The sequence below is a fragment of the Prenolepis imparis genome, unplaced genomic scaffold (assembly GCF_030444845.1).
Source record: "Prenolepis imparis isolate NDT839.2.m4 unplaced genomic scaffold, iyPreImpa1.0 SCAF_13, whole genome shotgun sequence".
Lineage (NCBI taxonomy): Eukaryota > Metazoa > Arthropoda > Insecta > Hymenoptera > Formicidae > Prenolepis > Prenolepis imparis.
In genome coordinates, this window is record NW_028141171.1 from 10,235,438 (window position 1) to 10,260,567 (window position 25,130).

The following is a 25,130-nucleotide window of genomic DNA, read 5'->3' on the forward strand; positions in this document are numbered from 1 at the left end:
GATGTATACGGAGGCACTGGATCACATACTTTCAAATATCGATGTATCGTATCGTTTCTTGTTTTCGAGAGATGATCGCGTCATTGTGCACGACGATGGGCCAACGACAAAGATTCAATAAATGCATCAACCATTGTTATGATAATCGGATATTCTAGTACTTTGGTATTTTCTTATTTTTTTTTATATTGTCTTGGCCCACACCGCCAGCACGTACGACTCGATCTCACACTCGTTTGTTCCTTTTTGAATCCTGAAAAGTCCGTTCTCTCCCCAGTTGTGTCCCCACGAATTCGCGACCAACTGAGAAAAACAGATTAGACATTTAAATTATTTATAATTTTATAAAACGAAACAACTTGTGTTAGTCTATAAAAAATGTCTAAAAATTAGGAACATCTTAGAAACGTGTTTTGTCTAAAAAAAAGTTATAAGCGATATCATTCAACAAATTACGTATAAAAAAATAGTAATTCGTGTCATCGTATATAATCTTTTTAAATTTTTTCTTTTAAATAGAACGCACGAATGTTATCGTCGTATAACTGTGATATATCGTAAGCTTACCCAATATTTCAGCGGTGGACCGCGATAAGACGGCTCCTCACTCCAACCGATTATTCTCACTGAATGATAACCGGAATCATGCAGTTCTGCGTTTCGAGAGTGCCTATATACTCCGTTCTGGTAGCTGAAGAAGTCCTGATAGACTTTCATGGTAGCTGAAAGAACGGACGTTATTTTAGTTAACACTGTTTTAAATTTATATATCATATTATAAACATATTACAACTTTCTCTTTTGCATATATACATATATTATATTTTAAATCTCGATTAATGATCTAAATTGTAACAGCTACCTTGCACGGGTCCAGAAGTCAGGATTTCCTGCATAATATCAGTCTCGTTGCCTAGACGATAGGCCGGCCCGACCTTGTACAACTCTGTTCTCAATGGGTTTGACGGGTTTCGGCAACCAGCGACCTTTAGAGTGCTTCTCTTACGCAGTCTGCATTGATCATTCCTACCGGTCCAAGAATAACACTCCTCGTCCACTAGCCTATGACACGATAATAATACCAAATAAAAAAGTTCACTATCGCGTACGTTATAAAATATTATATATGATATATAGTATAATGATTTTAAAATATATGACATTGAATCAAATTTCAAAAATTTTAACATCTACACAGATATTACTAAACTATTGCAAAATTAATCATATCTATTTTATATGTAATTAATGTATAAATATATATACCTTATATAATAAAATTTTAAGATTTAGTTTTCAATAAAATATAATTAATATTTGAACTATGTGTGTTTGAGAGTGGAAAATATTATTTAATAATTGAAAAATTAAATATCTACACAAAATTACCCGAATTTCCTCATGTAGAGCCAGGCACGATCGAGATATCCGCCTTTGCAGCCCTGTTGGCCTCTGTTGTTGCAAGAGAGCAGATGCTGCGCGCTTAGCTCCACACCTTCGGCGCCTTTGCTCATGATCGCGAATCTATCGGACGCGACATCAGCCGTGGAGATGGCCCAGGAAGCGCCGCACCATCCTTGATCGTGAATGTCGGATATATCGCGTGGCCAACGCGTTCTGGAATTGAATTCTCGTGGCAGCGCGTCCGGATCATAAATACGTCGTACCGGGTTCATTTTGTACACCTATATATAATCGAAAGAGATGAATAGATTTTAGCAAAACAACAACAGCCCTAAATTTTTTTTTCATCGTGAATCTTTATTTATTTGCATATTGACAAATTATTTTTGTGTCGTATAATTGAAAGAAAATATCTACACTCTTAAGCAACGGCTTCGGGGAACCTTAGAAATCCGACACTACTCACATATAAGCAACGTTGAGTCATTCAGACGCTTTTTTTATTCATAAAACCCCCGCAGCTAAGTACAAGAGATTACTTTAGCCTTAGTTGCACAAGCGAAGCAATTGACCTAATCTTTCGAGACAATTTCGCGTCTATACACAGTCATCGCGCGTTTTAAGAACAAGGTTGTTTTACTTTGGAACTATCGAGCTATAGAACTTTGTGCAATCCTCCTACAAACTTTTGATTCCGTTTGCGAGCTTTACAATGTGTCCACTCTTGAATAATGTATGTACATGTCATTCACTTTAACGCGTCTTATTATGATTAAAATATAATTGAAGATTTACTTTTTATATTAGAAAAAATATGTGAATATATTTTGCATTATAATGTGCACATAACATTTGTGATAAAATGTTGAAAGTACTTTTAAAATACTTACGGATTGCGAAGGATTGAGAGTACCCAGACGAAGTTGCACGCCGTCTTTAAGGGTTCTTCCCCAGAATTCGGAATAATTGCCTGCCTGCCATCCTAAAGTCGGTCCTTGCAAATTGACCTCCTCTATTAATTCGGGATCGATCAAACATCGATTCTCCTCGCAGAGCACTTCGGCACGTTTGCCGAGCGAGGAGCATTTACTGCAATATATAGATTAAACTTACACACGATCTGCTTTCTCTCAACAAGCCGTTATTGTACATTAAAGAGGATATTACCATGTATTGCAATTGTCTTTTAACGTTTGTCCATGATTGTATTCTCTCCCCTCGAAGAAGCATCCTGAAACAACACGAGGAAATTTTCTAGAGAATCTAATTAATAATAAATAATAATATATATAAGATATATTATATATAATAAATAACTGTATAATAAAATCTATCTTAAACAATCTTATCATCACTAAATATATCTCTTTAGATTTATCTTCTCTGCAAGTAAATTATTATACTTTTTATTATAATATATATATTGCATAGATAAATAATAAATTTTATATATTTTAAGTACGCACTTCTTATCTCCTCGGGTGGCGACGTGACATTCGGTTCGATTCCTCTGCAATGGTACCAGTAATCCGGGCAGCAGTCCTCTTCGCGAGACCGATCGCAAAAGTCGTCGCAGTAGCACAATGTCGTGAGAATCGGCGCACTGCATTCATCTTGTCGTCCTGGACAGCAACTGCCACCAGGATACCTCAAGGCACAATATGGTCCCGATGGCAATCCAGTATAATCCGGGATGCCTCTCGCAATCGAAGGTAAAAATACGAAGACGATGAACACTAGATTCTGGCAGTGTACGGTCCACATCCTGAAACCATTATTAAATTGTCGATCCTTATAGATTTATTTTCCGAAACATTATGCAAAGAGATCTATGCATCTATTTTTTCTAGTTTATTACATAGTGTATGTTAGTTTCATTTAATTCTATTATCTTAAAGGATATATATCTAGAAGATGACGGTTTAATTTTGCAATGTATTTTGATCTAATTTTAGATTCAAGTTTATGGATTCTTTGATTAATTTCGCGTAACTTGAAATGGCACCAATTCCGCGAGTCGCGTAACTCGTTCAGGTGTGCGCGTGTAAGGTATGTAGGATTCGGTAACAGCTGGCAATTGACAACAATAACACTGCCAAGAGTTTGCAATGTTGGGGCCGGGAGAGACGCGTCATCCCGTCTGCTTTGGAACGATTTCAAGATGTTTGGCTGTTTAAATGCCAGAAGATTCGTCATCATACTTTGCATTCTACAGAAGATGATTGAAATATTTTCAGCCTTGTGTAACTCACATCTTTAAATTAACGAACGAACAATATTCAATTTCTTGTGCTTTTGTCGCATCTACTTGCACAAAAAGGTAAGGAGGCTGTATTGTAGGAGTTTAGTTTTAAGTAAAACTAAATATACAATTAATATGATCTAGATTTATATAAACATCTCGACTCTTTTGAGACCATAAAAATCTCTGTAATGTTCAATTTTTCATTTTTTATATTTGAAATATGATGATTTAAGATTGTTTCGAAATAATTCGTCAGCAACAATTTGACCGCTTCTCGAAGCTGTATACTTAACATGTGTAACCCTTAAGATCGGTCCACGCATCACATAACTCTGAAACGAGTGTCACTCGAATCAACTGCATTATAATATTGATGAAATTTACCAGACTGGAACGAGGATCGTGATTTCAGCTTCCTGATGTCGGACAGGCCGCATACTTGCGTAACGATACCGATTTTCTAGCCGATGGTACTTATAATTAAATTTAAATACATGTACATATGTTCTTTAAATACACAATCAAATCGTATAAAGTTCCATTCTTTAAAAATAAGCATCTTTTACAAAAAGAAAGGTGGATGCATTATTTAATTACCCATTGTATGACTTCGAGGTAATTATGTACCTCATTAAAAATATTTTTAAACGAATGAAAAGGAAGGAATTCTCGTTAAAGTAAAATCGACTTGAGAATTTAATCTGCAGAATATTTTTGATACATCAAGCGCAAAATTGTACTCAACGATGCGTACTCTAATGCGTATCACGTATTCTTCGTTCTACATACTTCTGAGAACCGCATCGGCAACTCTTTCCTCATACAGACGAAGGAACAAAGGATTTCTCTTTCGTCGACGACCGCGGACTCTCCGAGAGGACGAGTCTGACGAGCGCGTTCATTGAGGAACGAGCAATTAATGCAAATACTCCGCATCCTGGAATGCGTAAGTAAGTTGGGTTGCCCGTTTGACCCGTCCTCCCTAAGACGTTCTCACAAAGTCTTCAAGTAGTCAATCAACGTTTTATTTGGCGGAATAAAAACGGTCCCTCGCAAACGACAAATGCAAATAAAAAAAATTACTCGAGCAGTCATCGTAATAGAATCCCGCCCTCTCGTCCTGGCAAAGGCAAATAATATTAATTAGCACGAAGACAAGAAAGTACACAAAAGACCGTAATGTTCTAGTTAAGAGGCCACAAGTTGAATAAAATAGAATATGGGCGCAACGCGTTTCTTCTGCGGTGAAATCAACGACAACTGACCCGTGACATCAGCGTCGCACCCCAGAGAGAGCCTAAATAAGGATGGTCCCTCGCGCTTACCTCGAGGGATACCCCAGAAACAATGTTAATTAAAAGTTACGAAGTCTAAATTGACCGATGATTTGGGAGTAACTTGTGGGTCCAGTGGCTGATTCATATAATCAATGTTAGCTCTTCGCGGTCTCGTAGATAATTAGATGAATTTAAAAGAGTCGATGTGTATTATATGTGTGTTGTGTAGTCCTTATTTTATGAATATACATATATAATAATTAATGTATATTATATTAATACATATTATATTAATATACATTATATATATATACATAATATGTATATATTTATATATTTATTCTAAAATATTATTATATATTCAGGACTTGGCTTTTATATATTTTAAAATCGTTTCTTTATCTCTTTACAGCGCAGAACGCATATTAAAGGAATAATTTAGAATTGTTGTGTTTGCGGTTATCGATATGCCGCTCATTGAGATGCAAATTCGCGAGATGTGTCACATAAAGCGATACGAGGAAAATTGTGGACCAGACAACTGCGGTTCCAAGAGTGGCAGAAATGTTTACGAGCGTTTCGAACGGATGATCGATAATACTCTACAAAGTGAAATGCAAGCGGCCTTCGTGTACGCGGGCTCATCTATCTGAGAGCGGTTTCTGGACTTGGTCCAAAGTTACATCATTGCTAGTTTGATATATTTCGCGATAATAGAGAGAGAAAGAGAGTCGAGTCATTGGACGCACGTTAAGCAACTAATGCTGTTTGCAGCATCGCGATTTATATTAGTATAATCCGATAATCGGCAAAATTTTTTTTTTTTATTAGACGATTACAATTTTTGCAAATAACGTTAAATAAATTGAAGAGTATAAGTCAGATGGAATCTAAACACTTAATAATATAAGTGGACATTTCGAGTTGACATTTCGAGAGAGACAGACATTTCGTTTAATTGGTCATCTAGAAACTGGCGTAACTCCAGAGGTATTTCTAAGGTTACCAAGGTTAAGATACACGGCTGTTTTAGGGCCTTCAAATTAACGAGACCACTTTAAAGCCAGCCTTGAAAATCAATTTAAAGTCCCTTCATCGTAAAGGAAGATCACAGATTGTATATTTTTAACTATCTTTTTTCTCTTCCTCTCTTCTTGATATTCCATAAATTTTTTATTAAGAATCGAGTTTTAATTTGTATTATAAGAGAGTTTTATTCGTGACATCCTTTTTTTATGTCAATTGTTCTCGAAATACAGTTAATTAATGACATCACAATATAATCATAAATGAAAACGACATTGATTTTTAATTACTTTAATCCAAAATAATTTTTCTTAATATGTCAGATATTTTTAAATATATATTTTGAGTCTAATAAAACATTTATTTATTTTTTATTATTATTAAATTTACTTTATGAAACTTGATAATAAAACTTTATAAAACGTTGCTAATTATCAATTTTTCCTAACGCGTGAAATTATAACCGGTCGATTATCAGCGTACATTTTATGGCATAACTAAACGCTCTTGATCCATTTAATTTTATTAACAGTAAGTAGCGGCCGCGATTTGATTTTCCACCTACGAAATAGATATCAGCATAGATATTAATTATCTGCGCAAACTTACTTCCTGTCTGAACGTATGCGTAATATGATTCAGACCAGACAAATAACATCGTCTGGTAGTGATATTAAGAAAGCACACGTGGTCATTTTTCTTATCGTATATTTGTATCTAAAATTTATTAATTAATTATATACAAAAATATAAAAAAAATAATTTTATTTGTTGTTAGCAAAGAAATGGAAATCTAATTTGATTTCTTAGTCAATCGCGCGATATTACGTCATTCTTATTTTAACAATACAAAAATCCAAAAAGGCATACGAAATGTAATATTAATGCAATTTCAAAGATGTCATATCATCAATGAAAAGATCTGCCATCAATGAAAAGATTTGCAACATCAGTAGTTCGATTACTACGAGAGCTTTTACATCAAAAGTGCAGGGACATATAATTAGTATATCACGAAACTATCATATATCGATTAATTGCATATACGCGAATATATGACGTCAGATTTGAGATAATTCAATGAATGCTGTCAATGGAAAGCTATGCAACCGTGTTTATTATTTCGATCGACTTTTGATGTTGCAAATCTTTTCATTGGTGGCAGATCTTTTCATTGATGATGACATCTTTGAAATTGCATTAATACACATTTTGTATATCTTTTTGGATTTTTTGTATTATTAAAATAAGAATGTAATATCACGCGATTGACTAATAAGAAATCAAATTAGATATTTCGATTTCTTTGTTAACAACAAACAAACAATCGAATTCAAAGAAGAAAGATCGATAAAGCAACTACTACGATTAAAGAGAATAATTTTTGTTATGCAGTTAATTTATTAAAAATTATTTCTGTATAATAAAATAATAATTAATTCCTTTTAATTTTGTAACGAATAAATCGCAACTGATTGAATCATTTTGAAAAATAATATAAACGTTAGATTCATGTTTTATTTTTTGAAAAGGATAAAACACACAAATTAATGTTTTAACTGTAATACATATTTTCCAAAAATCACTACAAGCACCATTTTTATTAGCAAAAGCACTTATTGGTTTCTAAAAAAAATCGCAAAATTTTTATTCGTGGCATTCATATCGTTTATTAACGCAATCACTCTTCACTCACAATCGGACGTTCTAATTTAGCGCGTTCTTCGATCGATGCTAAAACGATAACGGTGACGAGTAAATGTTCATGTCGGTGAAGTCTCGCGCGGCGAATGCAAGTGATGCGCCTGTGATTAAATGCAACCCGCTCCTCTGATTAAGTCGCAGCCAGCGCGCGGTCTTTATATATCATAATTATAGATTAAATTCCACGAGCATCGCGTCAACACGACCTGCGCGTCATCGAATAGAAATGAATTATCGCGCCTCACCGATATTTCATCACTTTCGATGTCATCGAGAATGTTACTTCGATAAAGCCGCTCTTTTTCGTAATACAGGGGAGTCATGTGTATATCTCGTCATCGAATTGGCTATACGTGATTCATGTGCGAGTGATACAACGCGATTGCGTATATGTACTTTATAAATCATACGTCAGTCTCCTTCAAATTACTCACACGATCCTAGAAATTCTCCCTTTCTCTGAAAAGAAAGTTCTCAGGCTTCCGAGTATGCAAACTAGAATAGCAAGCCACGCAATATTTTATTCCCTTTCAGATTCTCGATATTTAACTATCAAAAAGCCTCTGTACAATATTTATAGAACTCTATTAAAGTTATTTAATATTTATAAAGTTTTTATATATTTTGTATTTTTATTTTCGCATTCGTTGAAAAAAGACTGCAATTTGTTGCAATTTTTGTGGTATCTCGTTTAACATAATCATTCAATAAAACGCAAAGCAAAGTTTTATCGAGGAAAGGAACTAAACAAAATCGAATATTAACGAACGTTCGCCTATGCTAAACAGACCGACGATATTTGCATACATTCATAAGGCGGAGTGCATTCTATAATCACTGGCAACAGCCTGACTATCAACCAGTGTCGCTAAACGCAATGACATAACACGATATCAATGTTTGCGTCATGCAATATATACGTACACATAACTCGACGTAAACTTTCTCTCATCACTTTTTGCAGACGAAACTAGGCGTTGCCTTATGAGGATAAAATTATTAATCTGATTCTTACTTTTTAATTTCACTTTGTAAACAATCGGATATATGTTTTAATTACCAAACTTTATACATATTTTTAGACTTAAATATATTTTCATTTTAAACTCTTTACTTATTTTTATGATTTGTTTAACGCGTTTCTAGAAGCATCAGGTGCAGAATATCTTTCTTTTTTTATTTCTGACGAATGAGATGCATCTATAAATCTATATATTTTCATAGAGTGCAAGGATGTTTTGCGAAAATTGCGAGAAGAGGGTGAAGTGAGCATCTGTGTAGGTGTAGGTATTTCAAAATATGCATTCGTTGCATTCCGCTGTTGGATATTGAAAAAATAAATAGGTCACCGTGTATAGAGTTTCTGCTTTATATTCTGCCTCTGCTTATTTTTGTAGATCATACGAGAAGCGTACGAAATGAGAACGTCTCGTAATTTTAAAATCCTCGATTCTTTGCTCTTGCTTTTTTTTCGCGGTGGACAGCGATATTTGTAAGAAACATCCTTTGTATGCTTAGATAAAATAAACTTAAGCCAGAAAATAGTATCCGATTGATGCAACAACAAGAATTTTTATACATCTTTACTTTTTTTCTCCCAGAGAAAAAAAAATGCGTCAGATCTTTCTTTACGGTCTCGAAATAAATGTAAAGAAAGAACGAGATTCAGACTCCCGATTTATGGGCTGACAAAGCAATTATATACCGTCGACAGGATACGCGTTATAGTTGGATTATTGCAACACGTAGCGTTTCGTTAAAAGAGCTCCGTTTCTCTACACGAAGAGCTTTCAACCTACGCGAATGGTCATCGCTCTCAAATAGAGAAATCCCGACAGCCGAGCGCAACGAAAGCTCATCTTGCGTAAACATGAAGACACGTGCCAGTCGATTTATGCTACTTGTCATCGGACGAGAAACGACATGCGATAAATGTCACAGATGATTCGACAAAATTGCGCGCGAAGATTGTTCTTGCTTCATTTGTGCGACAATCGCGAATCATTTTTATTGTGCGCCCATATATTATTGTGCGTCTCTAACATCCATCCCTAATCTTTCTGAATAGATAATTTGTTACAATGACTAATTATGACTTCGTCTTAGCAAATTCTTTAACAATTGACGAAGGAAGAGAAACACAAAAAGAAACGTGTGTTGCGACGTTATTTTGAAAGGAATATAGAATATATCTGTAATTTGTTCTTTAATGACTATCATTTTTTATATATAAATTATACGGAAAATATTGATAAAAGTAACATTAGGTTGATATCTGTCAAATTAGTTATAAGATTGTTTTTTGCACGTTTCAGATTCTGTATAAGGATTCTGTGATCCTTTGAATAAAGGTTTCTTCTTCTTCTTTAGCTTCTTCTCTTTATGTGAAGAGAAGCTTCTTACTGCTTTTAAAAAAATGTGTTTATTGTATGACGTGTGTGGTTATTTTTGCGACTCTACAAATTGTTAACACTAAAAATAACGTGCACGTCATAAGCAAGAGCACCGGATGGATGCGCGCTGTTGCCCCAAATTCCGCGGTATTATAAGTTGTTTGCATTCGGAAATAGTATATTGGCATTTACATTTCGAGAAATTCACTCTCCAAACAAATTTGATTTATTTTTCTAATATAACTTAATTTACTGCATTGATATTTATTTAATTAATTTATTATTGCAGAAAATGTTGATGCATTTCTTATCTGGAAAGTTTTAAATTTTATTATTTATTTAATTTTTTTATTTTTAGTACTTAGCTACAATAATATAAAATTTTATTAACATCGAAGTATTAAATTTTAGCATATGTGGAGGATTTGCCGGAACTTTTTAAGAACCGCAATTTAATGTCAAGAGCATATCCACACAAATCACGTGTCTGACACGCATCCCATCTCGCAGACATTTATCAACGCCTCTCTAACATCGTAAACTGATTTATTAGATGCGATTAATAGTCACGTTTCCTCTAATATAGCCGTTCAATATAGCGTCTATGATAACGATAAACAGTATTAAACGCGTTCGGTTAATATCCAGCAATGAAATACGTCGATTTTGTAATGTCGGTGCAAATCGTTTACGATTCTAGAAGCATGAACCCTTAACTCTGTTAGCTTTTATAATTTATAATCCACGCATATCGTCAATATCGAGAAAATCAAAATTATTTATCTCATTTTCTTATACGAGATGGAACTTTCTTTTTAAATAAAAAATGTAAAATAAAATCTATATAAGAATTTTCTTCAACGAGTTTTTTACGACAGTGTTTTTTACGATAATTTTTCAGTCATTATTCGTAATTTGTCAATTTGCGTTATTTTACTTTAGCAGATGAGTCTAGCAGTAATAAAGCGCGGTAAACCGCGATTGACAATTAGTGCAGACGTTGCATATATACCACAAGTAAATATAGCGGTGACAATCCGTCTCTATATTCCGTCTTCGGTTTCATTGTAAGACGATCTCTATCACTCGATCGTATGAACAAAGATAATGCAGATAAGAACGAATACATCAATAAAACACTTACGTATCTTCATAAGAAAACTTTGTAATAATTAATAATAAGCAGATTTTTGTATTTATGCTTCAATCAATTATAATAATTACCGTGATATACTGAAATTTTATTAGCGCATCTATTCATCATCGTTCGCAACACAATCGTTCAATTAGCATCATGGGACATTCGTTAACGCCTTATGCGTGCCAGCTGATTCTTATCGGCAAATTACAAACATGCCTGGTACCGCACTTTGCTGCCGGTATCGCGATACTGATCTTGAGAAGTGAATTACATGCGATGTCTTGTCAAGGGTTACGTCGTAGCACTGACGCATACGCGTGATTATGAAACTAACGTATGTGTCACACATTTTGCTCCAGAATATATAGATTTTTTAATTAATATTTTATCAAAATGTTTCACCGTATACATTCATCTTTTAAAGCTAAAAAAAATTATAAATGCACTTGCTGTGTGTATATGCGATATAAAACAAAAATATAAATTTTTAATTATTTTCCTTTTACTTATCGACTCGAGCCACTTTCATAATCATACATAAAATGTCGCGCAAGTTATAAATAAAAGAAGCTGGAAGAAAAATGTTCTCTTTCAGCTTTTCAATTTACTTTCTTGCAAGAAATCAGTCTCCACAATTTATTTCACTTTATATATAATTATATATATAATTAATTTTCAAGTAGCTCCGAATGTGAGATCGCGATTAATCCGAGACGTCACACTCGGCGCCCGAACTGTCAGATTGTCACGACGTCCTCGATAAGCATCGCGATAATTTTAATAGTGGTTTACCTCTCGAAAGAACAGACGACTGACCCACATCCTTGATAACGATCTTTTCATTAACACGGGATTTATTCAACTGTACTGTTCGTTTATCAAAAGGTGTTTACTTTCTGTCGCGATGTACGTCGAGGGTTATTAATACGATCGCTCGAATTAGAACAGAGTGGTCGAATTGAGCTCTGATTTTCTTAGCCAGTTTTGTTTTGATGATGAAACTGCACCGTGGCAGTTTTAATTGTGCTCATAAATTTCATTGCCGATTTCAACTGCAAAGATAGATGCACCGACAATACCGAAAAACAGTTTTACGAATTACAATTGAATTAGTCATTTCTAGAAAACATATTACTTCAAAAAACTCTCTTTTAAAAAAGAAACATGAATGCTTATATTATTAATGCATTTTTTTATAAAGGTATCTTAATATTAATTTATGTAAAACAAAGAGATTAGCAAGATTATATTTCATTCACAAAATATATATTTCTTTAAAATAAATTAATTAGATATAAAATAAAGCTCTTTCTAAGAGAGGGAGAGACAGAAAAATGTGAAATGTATTAATTATTAAATTTATCAATTTGAGTGTTTAAATGAATAAAATCTTTCAAGCTATACATGCCTAATAAAAATAACTAAAACAAACGTAACACATATGGAACGTTGCCATGGTTTTCGAAAAATTAGAAAAATTATCACATTATCGCAGATAAAAGATAAATTCATTTACATTGCACGCGAGAGGAGAAGGAACGTCAAGTAACATTTAAAATATTCTTGTGATATGCTCTATTTCGCCAAGGTGACATTCCATCGAGAATCAGAGATAAGAAAGAATGTGAGAGATTAAATTCAAAAATTTCATTTTACAAAACTTCTGTTAAATTATATTAAAACCTGATGATCAATACAATCAAAGCGATATAATCGAAAGTTTCGGGGAGAAACTTATAAAAAAATGTATCTTTTAGGATTTTCCCAAGAAAATCTCATTTGTTGATGAATCTGTCATTGAAATTAAATTCCAAACTTTCGATGTAGCCTGTGTAAGAGCAAGTATGAATTACATTAAAAACTTAATGCTGACATTTTCCCGCGATAGTCCGGTCGCAACCTTGTCGCCGCTTTGACATACAGCTCCGCAAGCTGGTTATAACTTATCTGTCGGTTACGTACGAAGAAATCAGCGCTATTACTATGCGCTATGCCGATGAAAGTTGCAAAATTACCATATACGAGTTAATCGGCAAGGTTGTGACTCGTGTTATTGGATTGAGGAAATTTAACACGTGCGAGATATTTAGATTAAGATACACGTATCTCTCATATTATCCGATGTTCTCTTCAGCGAGAACGAGAAGAGATTTTTGGGATCCCGGCGCTGTTATTTTTTATCTACTTATCTACACACGCATGAATTAAATGCTCTCTCATCTTAATCGCGCGATATCAGTTGCATAGAATTACAAACCCGTCGCGATATGAATTGCTCGGTGCTAAAGCGAAGTGTAGAATCCATCCGGTGACTCTCGTATTATACTAAGAATGCAACTTGATAAGACTGTCCTCTCGAACAGGCACGCGAGTATCGAGTAGTTATGAAAAAAAAAAAAAAAAACTATTGTGCGAGAAAAAAATCTCATTGTAGTGGAAAAGTGTTTGGAGAAGCAATAAGAGAGTGTGTAAATTGACAGATAAAGAAGAATTGATTTAATTCCTGTTTATCGATCTCGCGATCGTGACCACGAGATTCGTTATCTTTGAATTCGTACATTGGCATAATTTGTGGATTACAATCGTTGATAACGATAGATAAATCGCTTTAAGTGGCTGGTATTTAATGGTATTTCTGTAAGCGCGTAGGTCATGACATCGGTATCAAACTTGTGCGAACATTTGTCAAAGTTCGTCAGCATAACGTTGTATACAATATATATATATATATATGTAACTTGCATTTTTTTTCTCGTCGCTGATCTCATCACATTACGATCAACTGATTCTAGGAACGATCAATTTTTGCATCAAATTGAATAAATAAAGCGTGAATAAGAGTTCGATTAAAAGAAATTATATAATTTAAAAATTTGCATTGATGCGCATGTGAATCTGATTATTTATCAACGATATTAAAATTCAAGCTTTAGTCGTTAAATAAAATTTTTCAAATCATAAATATATGTTTTATTCTCACTATTTGTCTATCAAAAATTTATTTTTAAATAAATAAATAATATATCATCTGAGTGAGAAGATACGAGTCAAAAATTGAGTCGTATTCCTCTTTGCATTTCTTTCGCTATATATTTATAAATGGTATTAACGTCTGATAGCAATTTGATAAGATACAAGTCGCTATTAATTCAAATTTAATTCGCTATTAATTAGTTGTGAGAGAGATCAAGTTGGTAATCATGAATGAAAGTGAAAGAAGTGAGGCATAATTAAGCGTTAATTTTTTAACCGTTTATCTGTTTTAATTGGCATAATACTTGGCAAAATCCTTGGCAGAAAGCTTCGTTTCTTATCGACTCGTTCGATGTAAGAAATTAAATCAGTCGCGTGTCGCAATGAATTCAACATTAAAATTTACATACTAAATTAACATAAAATTTCAAATATTAAATTTTGTATTTTGAATGTCTTAAAAAAATAATTATTACTCGATGATATTATAACAGTTTCTGCTTTCGCAGAAAACTTGTATAAGAAATGCAAATTTATGCAAGAGTCTCCTCTCTATATAATTATTTAATTAGTTGACAGAGTTATTTGCACAGCTTTGACAAATTGGAGGCAAATCCTTCACTTTCCATGATGACATTCCCGAAATCGATAAAAATCCATTTTGCCACACCACCACATTCGACAATCACACACCACTTACTCGGAGACGACGAGACTCAGTCTGGTCCAAATCGAGGACTAACTTCTTCGACGATCGTCGGTTTGCATGTGCCTTGTGCAGCCGGGGACGATCGCACCGCAACGAAAGAGAAGGAAGAGAAAAAAAAAAAATCGATAAAATCCGCGAAAAGGGGGCCGTGAAAGAGAGAGAGAGATGTCGGGGCGCGATCGAAAAAGATTAGGTGGAGGGAAAGAGAAGGAAAGAGAGAGAGAAAAAGAAAGAGAACACAACCGGTGCTGGCGACTCGAAAGCGCGAGCCTAACTGACCCGCGGAGACGAGAGGTAAACGCAAGCTAAACTAAGTCTCGGTATCACAATTCGGTTCGAATCGCCACGAGGAGCGGAGAGCAGCGCCGTGCGAAAGACGATCGGTTTCTTTGGATCCACCACCCACCCAGAAGTCACATCTCCCTGTCGCCGCGTCTTCCCCGGTTTCCCCATCATCGCCATCGGATGACGAAGGCGCGGATGACGGTCGCCTATGAAGGCGGAAAAGTGAATCCGTGGAATGCATCGAAGCCGCAAATTGTGGGGGGATCGTATAAAGTCTCTCGGGATAAATCTGGGAATGACAAGCAATGCCCCTATTTTTTATAATCGCGACGACGGTGGTCACACACAAATTACAAAAATGACAAATATCTATTTCAGAGATATCATGATAATATTTATGGGACGGGATGGGATATACCAAGCTGATAGGCTGGCTAAGCCTCTCGAAGCACAACCCTGCTTGAACCTATCTGAACTTATTTCTAGCCAACAGCCCATCGAGCTATCGGGCACTTCTATAAAAAGATGTCGATAGCACAAAATTTCTCTTCCAGTCCTAGCTTCAAATTCAAGGGCCATGCAGTTACTCATATAGTTACTCACTTGACGAGCGTACTTAAAACACAAGAAATTAATCGTGTCTATTGATAGGCACGTGTGCTGGGCAACGACGATCGCTCTCTTTCACTTCGGATTAATTGGGGAAAAAAAACGATCTGTCCGAGCTGATGACGGATCTGAAGCACAAGTCGAACTGAAACGAGCACGTTGTAATAAACGCACGTTCTACAATCTATACCTCTTCTACTCACCGGATCTCCTCACGCACTTCCCACGAAATACGTCATTGTTTTGCCCGCAAAACCCGGCAATTTTATTCAAAGAGAGAATAAACTTACAGAGAAAGAGAAAGAAGATGTCCGGATGCTGAAAGACCGCGAGAAAGAATAAACGAAACTATCTCGAGAAAGCGATATCATCGCAAAAGCGATTCGAATCTAATTTTTATACATTATATTGCATGTAATTAATTTTGATAATGTGATATTTCATATGCAGCAACTTTTATTTAAATAGGAATAGAATAAAATAATGTACGTTTGCAGATACTTTAAGAGAACGAGGAAAATTTGTGTTTGTTTACAAACGTCAGCACAAATATTAACATTTGATGTATCTTCAAGTATATACATATAAGGCAAATGCATCGTGATAAAAGTAGATAATTATTCGTATATAAAATATAAAATTTTATGTCTCGCGCTCTTTTGCTTTACTTTGTGTGATTTATATCATTTTATCTCGATTCTAAATATTAAAAAATAATGATTAATTTTTTAATATATAAAAGTTTCCTAAACCATGCTCAATTCATGCGAAATACCAGAGCCCTTATCAAATTTATACGGTTGTCACGTCTGTAAACGATTACGATAACCCGTCAATCGGATAATATGTTTAGCAGTTTAATCGCGATGACGAATTCACTGAGAATTCGCCGGCAAACAAATATATAATGTATGTAAATAAATCGATCAGGCATTAATCTAATGCAAATCGATCGCGTTAATCTAACTGTTAGGATCATTCCACAATAGGTTGCAAATGCCCTCGTTGCCAGTTGACAATTGCGGATTGACCAATCAGAGCAAAGCTACTTGTCAGCTGATTGGTCAATCCGCAATTGTCAACTGGCAACGAGTGCATTTGCAACCTATTGTGGAATGACCCTTAGAATTCAGCGAAGTGTTAACTCATATTTTTTCAGAAGATGAGTGCGTTTATAATGCAATGAGACTGCAAAAAGCTACAGCTGACAAGTAGCTTTGCTCTGATTGGTCAATCCGCAATTGTCAACTGGCAACGAGTGCATTTGCAACCTATTGTGGAATGACCCTTAGAATTCAGCGAAGTGTTAACTCATATTTTTTCAGAAGATGATTTATATTGCAATGAGACTGCAAAAAGCTACAGAATATCGCATTAGAAATCTATTAAACGATATGGTACGTGCAGAATAATGCTTGCTGCGCAATTAAAATTTAATATCGCGTACGACGATCTGTTATATCGTCGCTGATTAAAGCGTGATACGCGCAAAGCTATTTATAACGACTGACTATTCGATCTTAATTATTCATTGTTTCGGAACGACATTGAATGGAAGAAGGAAGATGTTAATGCATGAAAATTGTCTCGAGGCGATCGGTATAATGATGTAATTTGGTGAGATATGTGTTACAGTCTTTAATTTTCTCGATATTTTAAATATTTAATAAATGAGCAGAATCTTAATATAAAAAATGTTTTCATTTTTATGATATTTTGTAAATGTCAGTATCCATCATTATGTCTCATATTCATTCATGAAGTGAAGTATATAGCTAAAAATATGTATTACGAATCATATATCGCAAGGGGAGAGATAGAGAGAAAGAGGAGGGATAGAGAGAGGTTTCATTGATATTTTTTTATCATAATGTAAAAATTTTTAAATAATCAATAATGCAATAAAGAAATATTTATTAATATAATAAAGAAAAAAAAGAGCGGGGCTCGTCCGGGATTTGAACCCGGGACCTCTCGCACCCTAAGCGAGAATCATACCCCTAGACCAACGAGCCACTTCTTGAGAGTTCCTTTTTTCAATGTGTACATCAAGGAATACCTTGTGCTCCATTTGAATTTTATAAATTAAAATAAATAATATTTGTTTTAACACTCATTAAATTATACTAATTATCTAGTTATATCAACCAAATATGTTTATTAAGAAAAAAGTAATAATCATTGCCGATATCGTATATCTTACTAATTTTAATATAATTAAAAATTATCTTTCGCTTTGCTCGACATATATAAATATGTATCGACTTCTTATTTCTATTAATTAACGTAATAAGATAAAATCTTAAGATAAATTTGCATCAATAAAATCCTTTTTCGTGCGAATCAGATTCTACATAAAAATTGTCAAGAAATACCGACGACGATTTTTGTTCAATTTATCTGATTATAGCCGATATTAATTAGTATATTAACTGACAATTGTCTTTTTTTAAAATGAGAAATTGATTAAAATCTTATCTTTTTCATATTAAATAATTGCAGGAAACTAATAAATCTTACATCAGTTGTCGCGTTTTGTTTTTTAATATAAAGTAAAAAAAATAAACATACAGATTATTTTGGCTTGTTGGATTGTTTATAAGACTGAAATTAACATTTCGTAAAATTGCAACGATTCTAATTCCTAGAAATGAGTCTTTTCTTTCATGTATGTTTCTCTCTATCGAGTTCTAACGCGATTCTAAATTCTCATTTTTTTCAGTCAGTCGTTTATTTAATCATGCATATCTATTTCACTTTGATTATGTTACACCTCGTTTCGGAGCAGCAAGAAGTAGCTGCAGCATTCTCACGCGCGTCCATATATTTCAATCTCACAAATAGATCGCCTACTTTTTTCTTTCAACGTTATAAGTTAATTTAACGCCTGAAAATGTGGGTCGCGTACAAGAGGAGCGTTTTTAAGTATTCATAAATTTTTTTGAAGTAAATATAGGTATTCATCACAGAAAGAACATTTTTTATCTCTCATCTTTTCTTTTCTCTCTCTCTCTCTCTCTGTTTTTCTGTTTCTCCCTTTCTTTCCTATTCTCTCTCTCTCTCTCTCTCTCATTTTTTTTATATAAAGTATTATTGTAACTTGCTTTTTTAATGCATATATACATATATTCCATTTAATGCGATAAATAAAACAGTAAACATTATATTACTATTAAATTGTTTAATAATAATTTATGTATCTTTTTTTATAAGTAAATAACTTTTATATTTATCTAAATTCTTTCATACAAAAAATTATATATAATTTTTTTTGTATGCAAAAATTTAGATAAACAAAATTTATTTACCTACATAAGAAGATACATAAATTTTATATATATATATATATATATTTGATATCAATATTATAAACTTCTATTAAGATAAGGCACCCATCCAGGCGCCGTGGCTTAGTTGGTTAAAGCGCCTGTCTAGTAAACAGGAGATCGAGGGTTCGAATCCCTCCGGGGCCTTTTACGGATCTACAAGCGATCTTTTTAGTGTTAATTTTGCTCTTTTGAGATATTTTAATATATAGAAAACTATCTACGTATCAATTTTTTTCAAAGATTTTATAAAATAAGAGATGCTTTTAAAAAATAATTGCCAAAAACAGAGAATTATTATCAAATGTTAACTATGACAATGATAACAATTTTTTAATAAATAAATTCTTATCAAAACTTTCTATACTTTACAAATTTTTTAAAAATTTGTCTAATGAAATAACTTTAAACATCTCTGAAGATTCATGAAAGAGCGAACTTGTGATGCTTGTAGATCGGTATTTTAGCTCATTATAAAATCGCTCGGGAGGGATTCGAGTGGAATTCGTTTTCGTAAACTGTCCTAGACCGTCGACGCAATAATAGAATCTAATTTCCTGTTCGCGTGTGCCGAGATCAAGGTATTGTGCGTCCACGTGCAGTCAATTCTCAGTATAACTTGTGTAAATACGGCTACAGTCATAAGCGTATTTATAACTGCTTAACGCGTAATACCAATTGCAGCTATGCCGTCTAAAAACATTGAGTTCTAAATTAAAGCACGATCATTGCTTAGGTATGCGCGAAAATTATTCGCGGCTTTTCAGCCGCGCCGCAATGCGCGTTATAAGTCATTAAATGAGTGAAAAAATTTTTATAGGGGTGATATAAATGGAGAAAAAAAAATTTTTAAGTCAATATCTTTCTTTAATAAAACTACCGAGTAGTTATGATAGTTATAATATGGATGACACATGTTTAAATGATGTAATGTTTATAAGCATATCTACGCTATCGGCAGTCTTTCGCAATCCTTGCATTCTTTGCTTCTTATTTATTAATACACGAGAGCGATTACGATGATCTGTGTGACACGAGACAAACGATCTTTACCGTGACTTATAAATCTATCAACCTTAATTCGTATTCTATTGAAGAATAGAGCTAGAACAATCGTGTACAACACTGGTACAAATTATTAATGCATAGCGCGATAAGCGATCAAACATTTAAATGATTAATAAATTAGTATTATTCAAATTGCACGATTAATCTATCTCGATATAAAAAGCATATTTTTGCTCTATTGCATTTATTCTTAATATTATTTAAGCACAAAATTTTATAGTACGCGGACTATTTAATGCACAAATAATAATTTCATCATTTCCGCTGCGCGATTTGCTTGATAAATTTATTAACTGTTTCATTTATGAAGATCCGTTATGTTATCAACGGAATTAAGTCATAATTCTGAATTTAGACACGGGATTTTATTAACCGACAAGAACAGGATTTCCTACCGAAATTATTTAACGCCCAGCAATTAATTTCTTCCGCCGCCAAATTTGTGGTTTTCTATTTCGAGATGAATTTCCGCCGGGGTTATTCCTTTGTTACATTAAAGAAAAAAATTTATAATCCAATTATATAAAAAAAAAATAATAAAAAATATATGATATATTGATACGTAAATTGAATTTCACCATAAGTGTGTTTAATCAAAAGCTATTTGTTTGTTTAATCAATAATTGAGTATCCTGGCAACTAGACGCGGACGCGTTTATCAATTTCAGGGGATATCAGTTGCGCACAGTGTTGCATTCGAAAAAGATTCTCTCTTTTCTACAGATATTTAAACGTCGTAAGTGAAGTGTCATCCATAAACAATGGGTAATACGGAGAGCAATGTTACGAGTGGCGTGAAGAAGCAAACGGACACGTCGTCCATTATGCTTTATAAATTAGTCGATTTAAAAGGTGAGTGACATAATTAAGAAATAGAATAAACTTATTTCAATTTATTCATTTCGTACAGTTAAGTAAAAATTTTTTCAAATTATTATATATAATAAATTCAAATTATATGTAACTATTATATATAATTATTATTAATATTTATTAATTATAATATTAATATTAATATTTATATAATATTTATATAATTATTATATATAATATATTATATATAAATAAAAATTAATTATATATAATTAATGTAGTCATATAGTTTAATTTATATATATATATATATATATATATATATATATATCACATCAATATATTTGTTATCTTTAATTTATATTTGCAAACGGGAGAAATAACGAAAACGTCTGAAAACACGTGCCGATATCTGACGCGCGTTTTGCGTTATATCAGCATGTTGGCTACGCTTGTTAGGAGGTGGCTTTTGACGTGACTTTCGCGGTTTGTACCGAGGAAAGATGTGACATGCCGGCAAACTGAGACACACATAAATAGAGTCATGTCTGGCCAGGCAGATTCAACAACATGCCAAATGCGTTTTCTTTAGAAGACTCTCTTCGACATAAAATCAATATTTTTTATCGTTCACCATTATTCGCGACAACTATAACGAAAAAAGCGCGAACAATGGTGTACAAGATCTGAATGCGTGGCGATGATTTATTGAAAATTTAAAAAATAATATATAATGATTAGACTCACGAAAGAAGATTTGATTAAACCACTTAAGCGGTATTTATCATCACTTTCTCCTCGTTCGACGTTGAGGGCTCGTCCAAGTTCTCCGTAATCTCATTAACCGTATTAAAGGAGGAGTGCATGTTGTACTTTCCCATTTCGGCCTCGAACAGGATGTTGTTTATTTGATGCTGTGCGACAAGTCTTGCACGCACGTCCGTTATATTTTTCAGCCGAATGGCGACGTGCTCGGCAAAAACTGTGAATTCGTCACGGCATGACGAAATCTCCTGAAACCGTAGAAAAAAAAGGTCGTGACATTGCAGGACCAAGTGTTCTACAAACGAGTCATGTGAAGAAAGTTTTCAACATGATGCGTATCATATGATGATAGGAGTCTCGAAATACTCTGTACATTATGCAATGCGTTATATATACGTACATCTTTTCAAAAATTTTAATTAATTTTATTGTAATATAAAAAAATTTTAAGCGTACCTGCAACTTCCAATTAGAAACAAGTGCGGAATTCTAAAAGAGATAAATATGAATTAATTGAACGCATCTATAATCCTATTTTGCGATTAATGAAAAATTAATTTAATTTTAGAAGAGAGATAATACATTTTAACATTATTTAAAAGATAAATCGATAATGAATAAATTATGTAAATGATAAACAGAACTTGTAATGATTAATATGATAATTTTTTGTTTTTAATTATTATATAATTGCTATATACTTTCAATTATAATTATTATTGTTATCACACTGTTTAATTAATTAATTAACTAGATTGATGTGAATATGCATATAATATCTGATATTATAAATTATAATAATGCATGCGAAAATTTGGTGCGCACCTGCTTTTCCACATTCGATGTCTCGCGATTGATTCGCATCGATTGTCTTTTATTCAGAAAAGTCAAAGCTTCATAAGCGAACCATTTAGGCTTGATCGCGACGCTGCCAGGATTCGTATCAGCCTTGAGCTTACGTTTCACATAGGCTTTGTAAACCGACATGAAATGAGTCTTCAGGCTTTTCAGTTTTCTCTCCACTGTCATCACGTCGCATCCGAGCTGAATACAATACATAAGTAACTCGCGATAAGATGCGTTTTTTTTTGCAGAAATACGCCTCGATAAATGATAAATTAATTCGAGCTCGCGTTATGTAAAAATACAACGTAGAATAAATGAATCGTGGATTTTGCGCAGGCCGTTACGCAAATATGCATTTCTATTCAACGTTTCTATTCAACAAGATTGCTTTCCGCTCTCGACGTAATAAAGGCTTCCCGGCTGCGCTTGTTGCATAGTGTTGCGCAACGGCTTGCACAAGTGTTGGACATATTCGCCGCGCATGCATCTGGAGAATATATAACCAAATATAACTCCCAAGATATATGAGAATATTTTTTTTCACTCTGTCCAAAAAAAACTCCTGGCATAATGTGCATCTTAAAATAAGAGCATAAATATATTTTCTAGATAGAATTTTCAATTAATACTATATATTATTAGATGGAAAATATAATGATTTATTTCATCAGTTAGAATACGATTTTATGATATTAATTTCGCTCCATTTCTCTTGTGTATATAATCAAATGCATAAAAAAATCGAATTTTCCGAAAATAAAAGCGTCAAGCTAATAAATATCCGCGCCAATCTTTCTATTTAAATTGCGTTATCTATTTCTATTTCTACAATACCGGAAAATACACGGAAAAATTAAAAATAATTTTTTTCATGCGTGCATATGTATATTAAATAAAAATAAAAATATGCAGCAGGGTCTTGTATCATATATTATGTTAGTTATAATATAATAATCTCGTATGATCGCACCTCGTCGGCGATTTCTTTCCACGCTTGGATTCTCTTGCTTCGATCGGTGCTGTCAGGCGCATTGGGATCCCAGAGGAGCCTCCTCGTGCGATACGCGTTGATCAGCTTCAATATTGTCTCTTGCCTCCACTGCGCCATGATGCTCGTATTGGTCGTACTGTGCCACGTTCAACCACTGACAACTACGGCGACGGCGGTGGCGGCAATCCTGCTTGCTCTTCGCACAGACTTGCGCCAGCAATTGCCACGACGGTGCATGCAATATTTGTGCCATACTGTGCAAGATGGCGTTGCATGTATGTACTTTGATGTGCCGACAATGTTGAAACGAGATGAGCTTCCGGCGAATCTCCTATTTTTAGTGCAGTAGAATCGACCCCGCTAGAATTTCATAAATCATTAGTATAAGATCAAAGTCCTGAATCTTCAAGGAAACGAGAGAAAGAAACTGTTATTTTCTATTCTTTTTTGTTTTTAATTTTATTAATATATGTCATTAGAAGATATATTCTTCAGATTAGAAAATATGTATATATTTTCCTCGATTATTGTATTTCTCTAAAAAATCATAATGGATGGTGACAGCATTATACAGATTAGAATTTATAAATATCATCTTATATGTTTTATATAGCAAAAGATTTTTTCATATTTAGCAAATTAAATATCCAGATCAATTAACATGTAAATCGTGGATTTTCTAATTGTAGAATGATGAAAATTTTAATATATCACGTAATAATATGTCATGAAATAATTGAATAATAATTTGATTAGAACAGTAAACAGAATATAAAATATTTTTCTTTCCTTATTATATATTATATAAATATATCTAAATATGATTCTATTAAAAAATACTGCAGAATATATGTACGTATATGTGTCAATGAAGAATTAACCAAATCATTGCGATGATAATTACGCAATGTATTGTGTAAAGATATAAAAAATATATAAAAATATATAAATATATAAAAAAAAAAAAAAAAACAGAACTCCAGTCAGGCGCCTCGCAAATTCCTCTCGTAATATTCGCGACATCTGCGTCGTCTGACATCATGAGTTGTCAGGTTGCGAATCTAATTAGACAGATCTTAACGTAATCGTCTCGATTACAGCTGTTTTTATAAACCACGAGTGGGAGGAGAGCCACGCACTTTTCGATCGCAAAAAATAGGAATGCCGTCATAAATGTTCGCTCACGCGGAATTAATGCTAATCGAAATAAATCGCGATCGCGAATCTTCTCTTTCGCTCTGTCCGTTTTATTGATTCATGAGTCATTGCATCGATCATTCCGAAGGCGTATGGTTCAAGTGCTATAATGTTCGATATATGATCCCTCGGAACAGACATATTCGACAATCCAAATACTTGCAGTCGTGATGCAATGAACGTCCGCACGTGCCGTCCGTGGATTTAATTTTATTCACGCGATGACGTTGTTTGACGCGGCCGCGAATCATCGCGGAGTTTCTCGACGTCTGAAGTACGGCTGAAAATTCGCACAATTTTCTCTCGCCAATTTCTTTCGCAATATTCTTGATTTATAGAAGAGAAAATTAATTAAAAT

General features: G+C 33.6%; 2 protein-coding genes, 1 long non-coding RNA gene and 2 other non-coding genes across 11 annotated transcripts in view; 2 read left to right on the top strand and 3 right to left on the bottom strand.

Annotated features, from left to right (window-relative positions):
* Nucleotides 1-21,859, bottom strand: LOC145944636 (tubulointerstitial nephritis antigen-like). Of its 7 annotated transcripts, none has more exons than XM_083053139.1 (9): nucleotides 6,562-6,625; nucleotides 4,034-4,109; nucleotides 2,871-3,169; nucleotides 2,572-2,635; nucleotides 2,295-2,493; nucleotides 1,390-1,685; nucleotides 863-1,062; nucleotides 568-722; nucleotides 1-303 (listed from the first exon to the last, which is right to left on the bottom strand). In XM_083053139.1, the coding sequence occupies exons 1-9, from the start codon at nucleotides 6,608-6,610 to the stop codon at nucleotides 184-186; spliced, it is 1,458 nt and encodes a 485-aa protein (XP_082909265.1). In that variant the 5' UTR covers nucleotides 6,611-6,625; the 3' UTR covers nucleotides 1-183. The 7 variants fall into 7 exon arrangements, with proteins under 7 accessions (XP_082909265.1, XP_082909264.1, XP_082909268.1 ...); XM_083053138.1 differs by lacking the exon at nucleotides 6,562-6,625 and adding an exon at nucleotides 4,439-4,486 and having other exon boundaries at nucleotides 4,034-4,122; XM_083053142.1 differs by lacking the exons at nucleotides 4,034-4,109; nucleotides 6,562-6,625 and adding an exon at nucleotides 21,721-21,859 and having other exon boundaries at nucleotides 3-303.
* Nucleotides 15,934-25,130, top strand: part of Nan (transient receptor potential cation channel subfamily V member nanchung) — a 16,755-nt gene continuing 7,558 nt past the window's right edge. The window contains exons 1-3 of the mRNA XM_083053113.1: nucleotides 15,934-16,180; nucleotides 16,926-17,383; nucleotides 20,884-21,012. Coding sequence (XP_082909239.1) covers nucleotides 20,922-21,012 — 91 coding nt within the window. The 5' untranslated portion in view covers nucleotides 15,934-16,180; nucleotides 16,926-17,383; nucleotides 20,884-20,921. The remainder of the gene's footprint in view (nucleotides 16,181-16,925; nucleotides 17,384-20,883; nucleotides 21,013-25,130) is intronic.
* Trnap-agg (transfer RNA proline (anticodon AGG)) lies at nucleotides 17,710-17,781 on the bottom strand. Its single transcript has one exon. It is a non-coding gene; the product is annotated as a tRNA-Pro (tRNA).
* Trnat-agu (transfer RNA threonine (anticodon AGU)) lies at nucleotides 19,166-19,239 on the top strand. Its single transcript has one exon. It is a non-coding gene; the product is annotated as a tRNA-Thr (tRNA).
* LOC145944662 (uncharacterized) overlaps nucleotides 23,689-25,130 on the bottom strand; it is a 12,190-nt gene continuing 10,748 nt past the window's right edge. The window contains exon 5 of the long non-coding RNA XR_014426711.1: nucleotides 23,689-23,935. This is a non-coding gene — a long non-coding RNA (uncharacterized LOC145944662). The remainder of the gene's footprint in view (nucleotides 23,936-25,130) is intronic.

Excerpts from the sequence above, each read along its gene's own strand:
- LOC145944636 (XM_083053139.1), bottom strand. The coding sequence starts at position 6,610 with ATGTTATTTGTCTGGTCTGAATCATATTACGCATACGTTCAGACAGGA. Across the intron at positions 4,110-6,561 it reads CGCATACGTTCAGACAGGAA|AAAATCGGTATCGTTACGCA; the intron begins GTAAGTTTGCGC and ends ACCATCGGCTAG. Across the intron at positions 2,494-2,571 it reads AAAGACAATTGCAATACATG|TAAATGCTCCTCGCTCGGCA; the intron begins GTAATATCCTCT and ends TATATATTGCAG.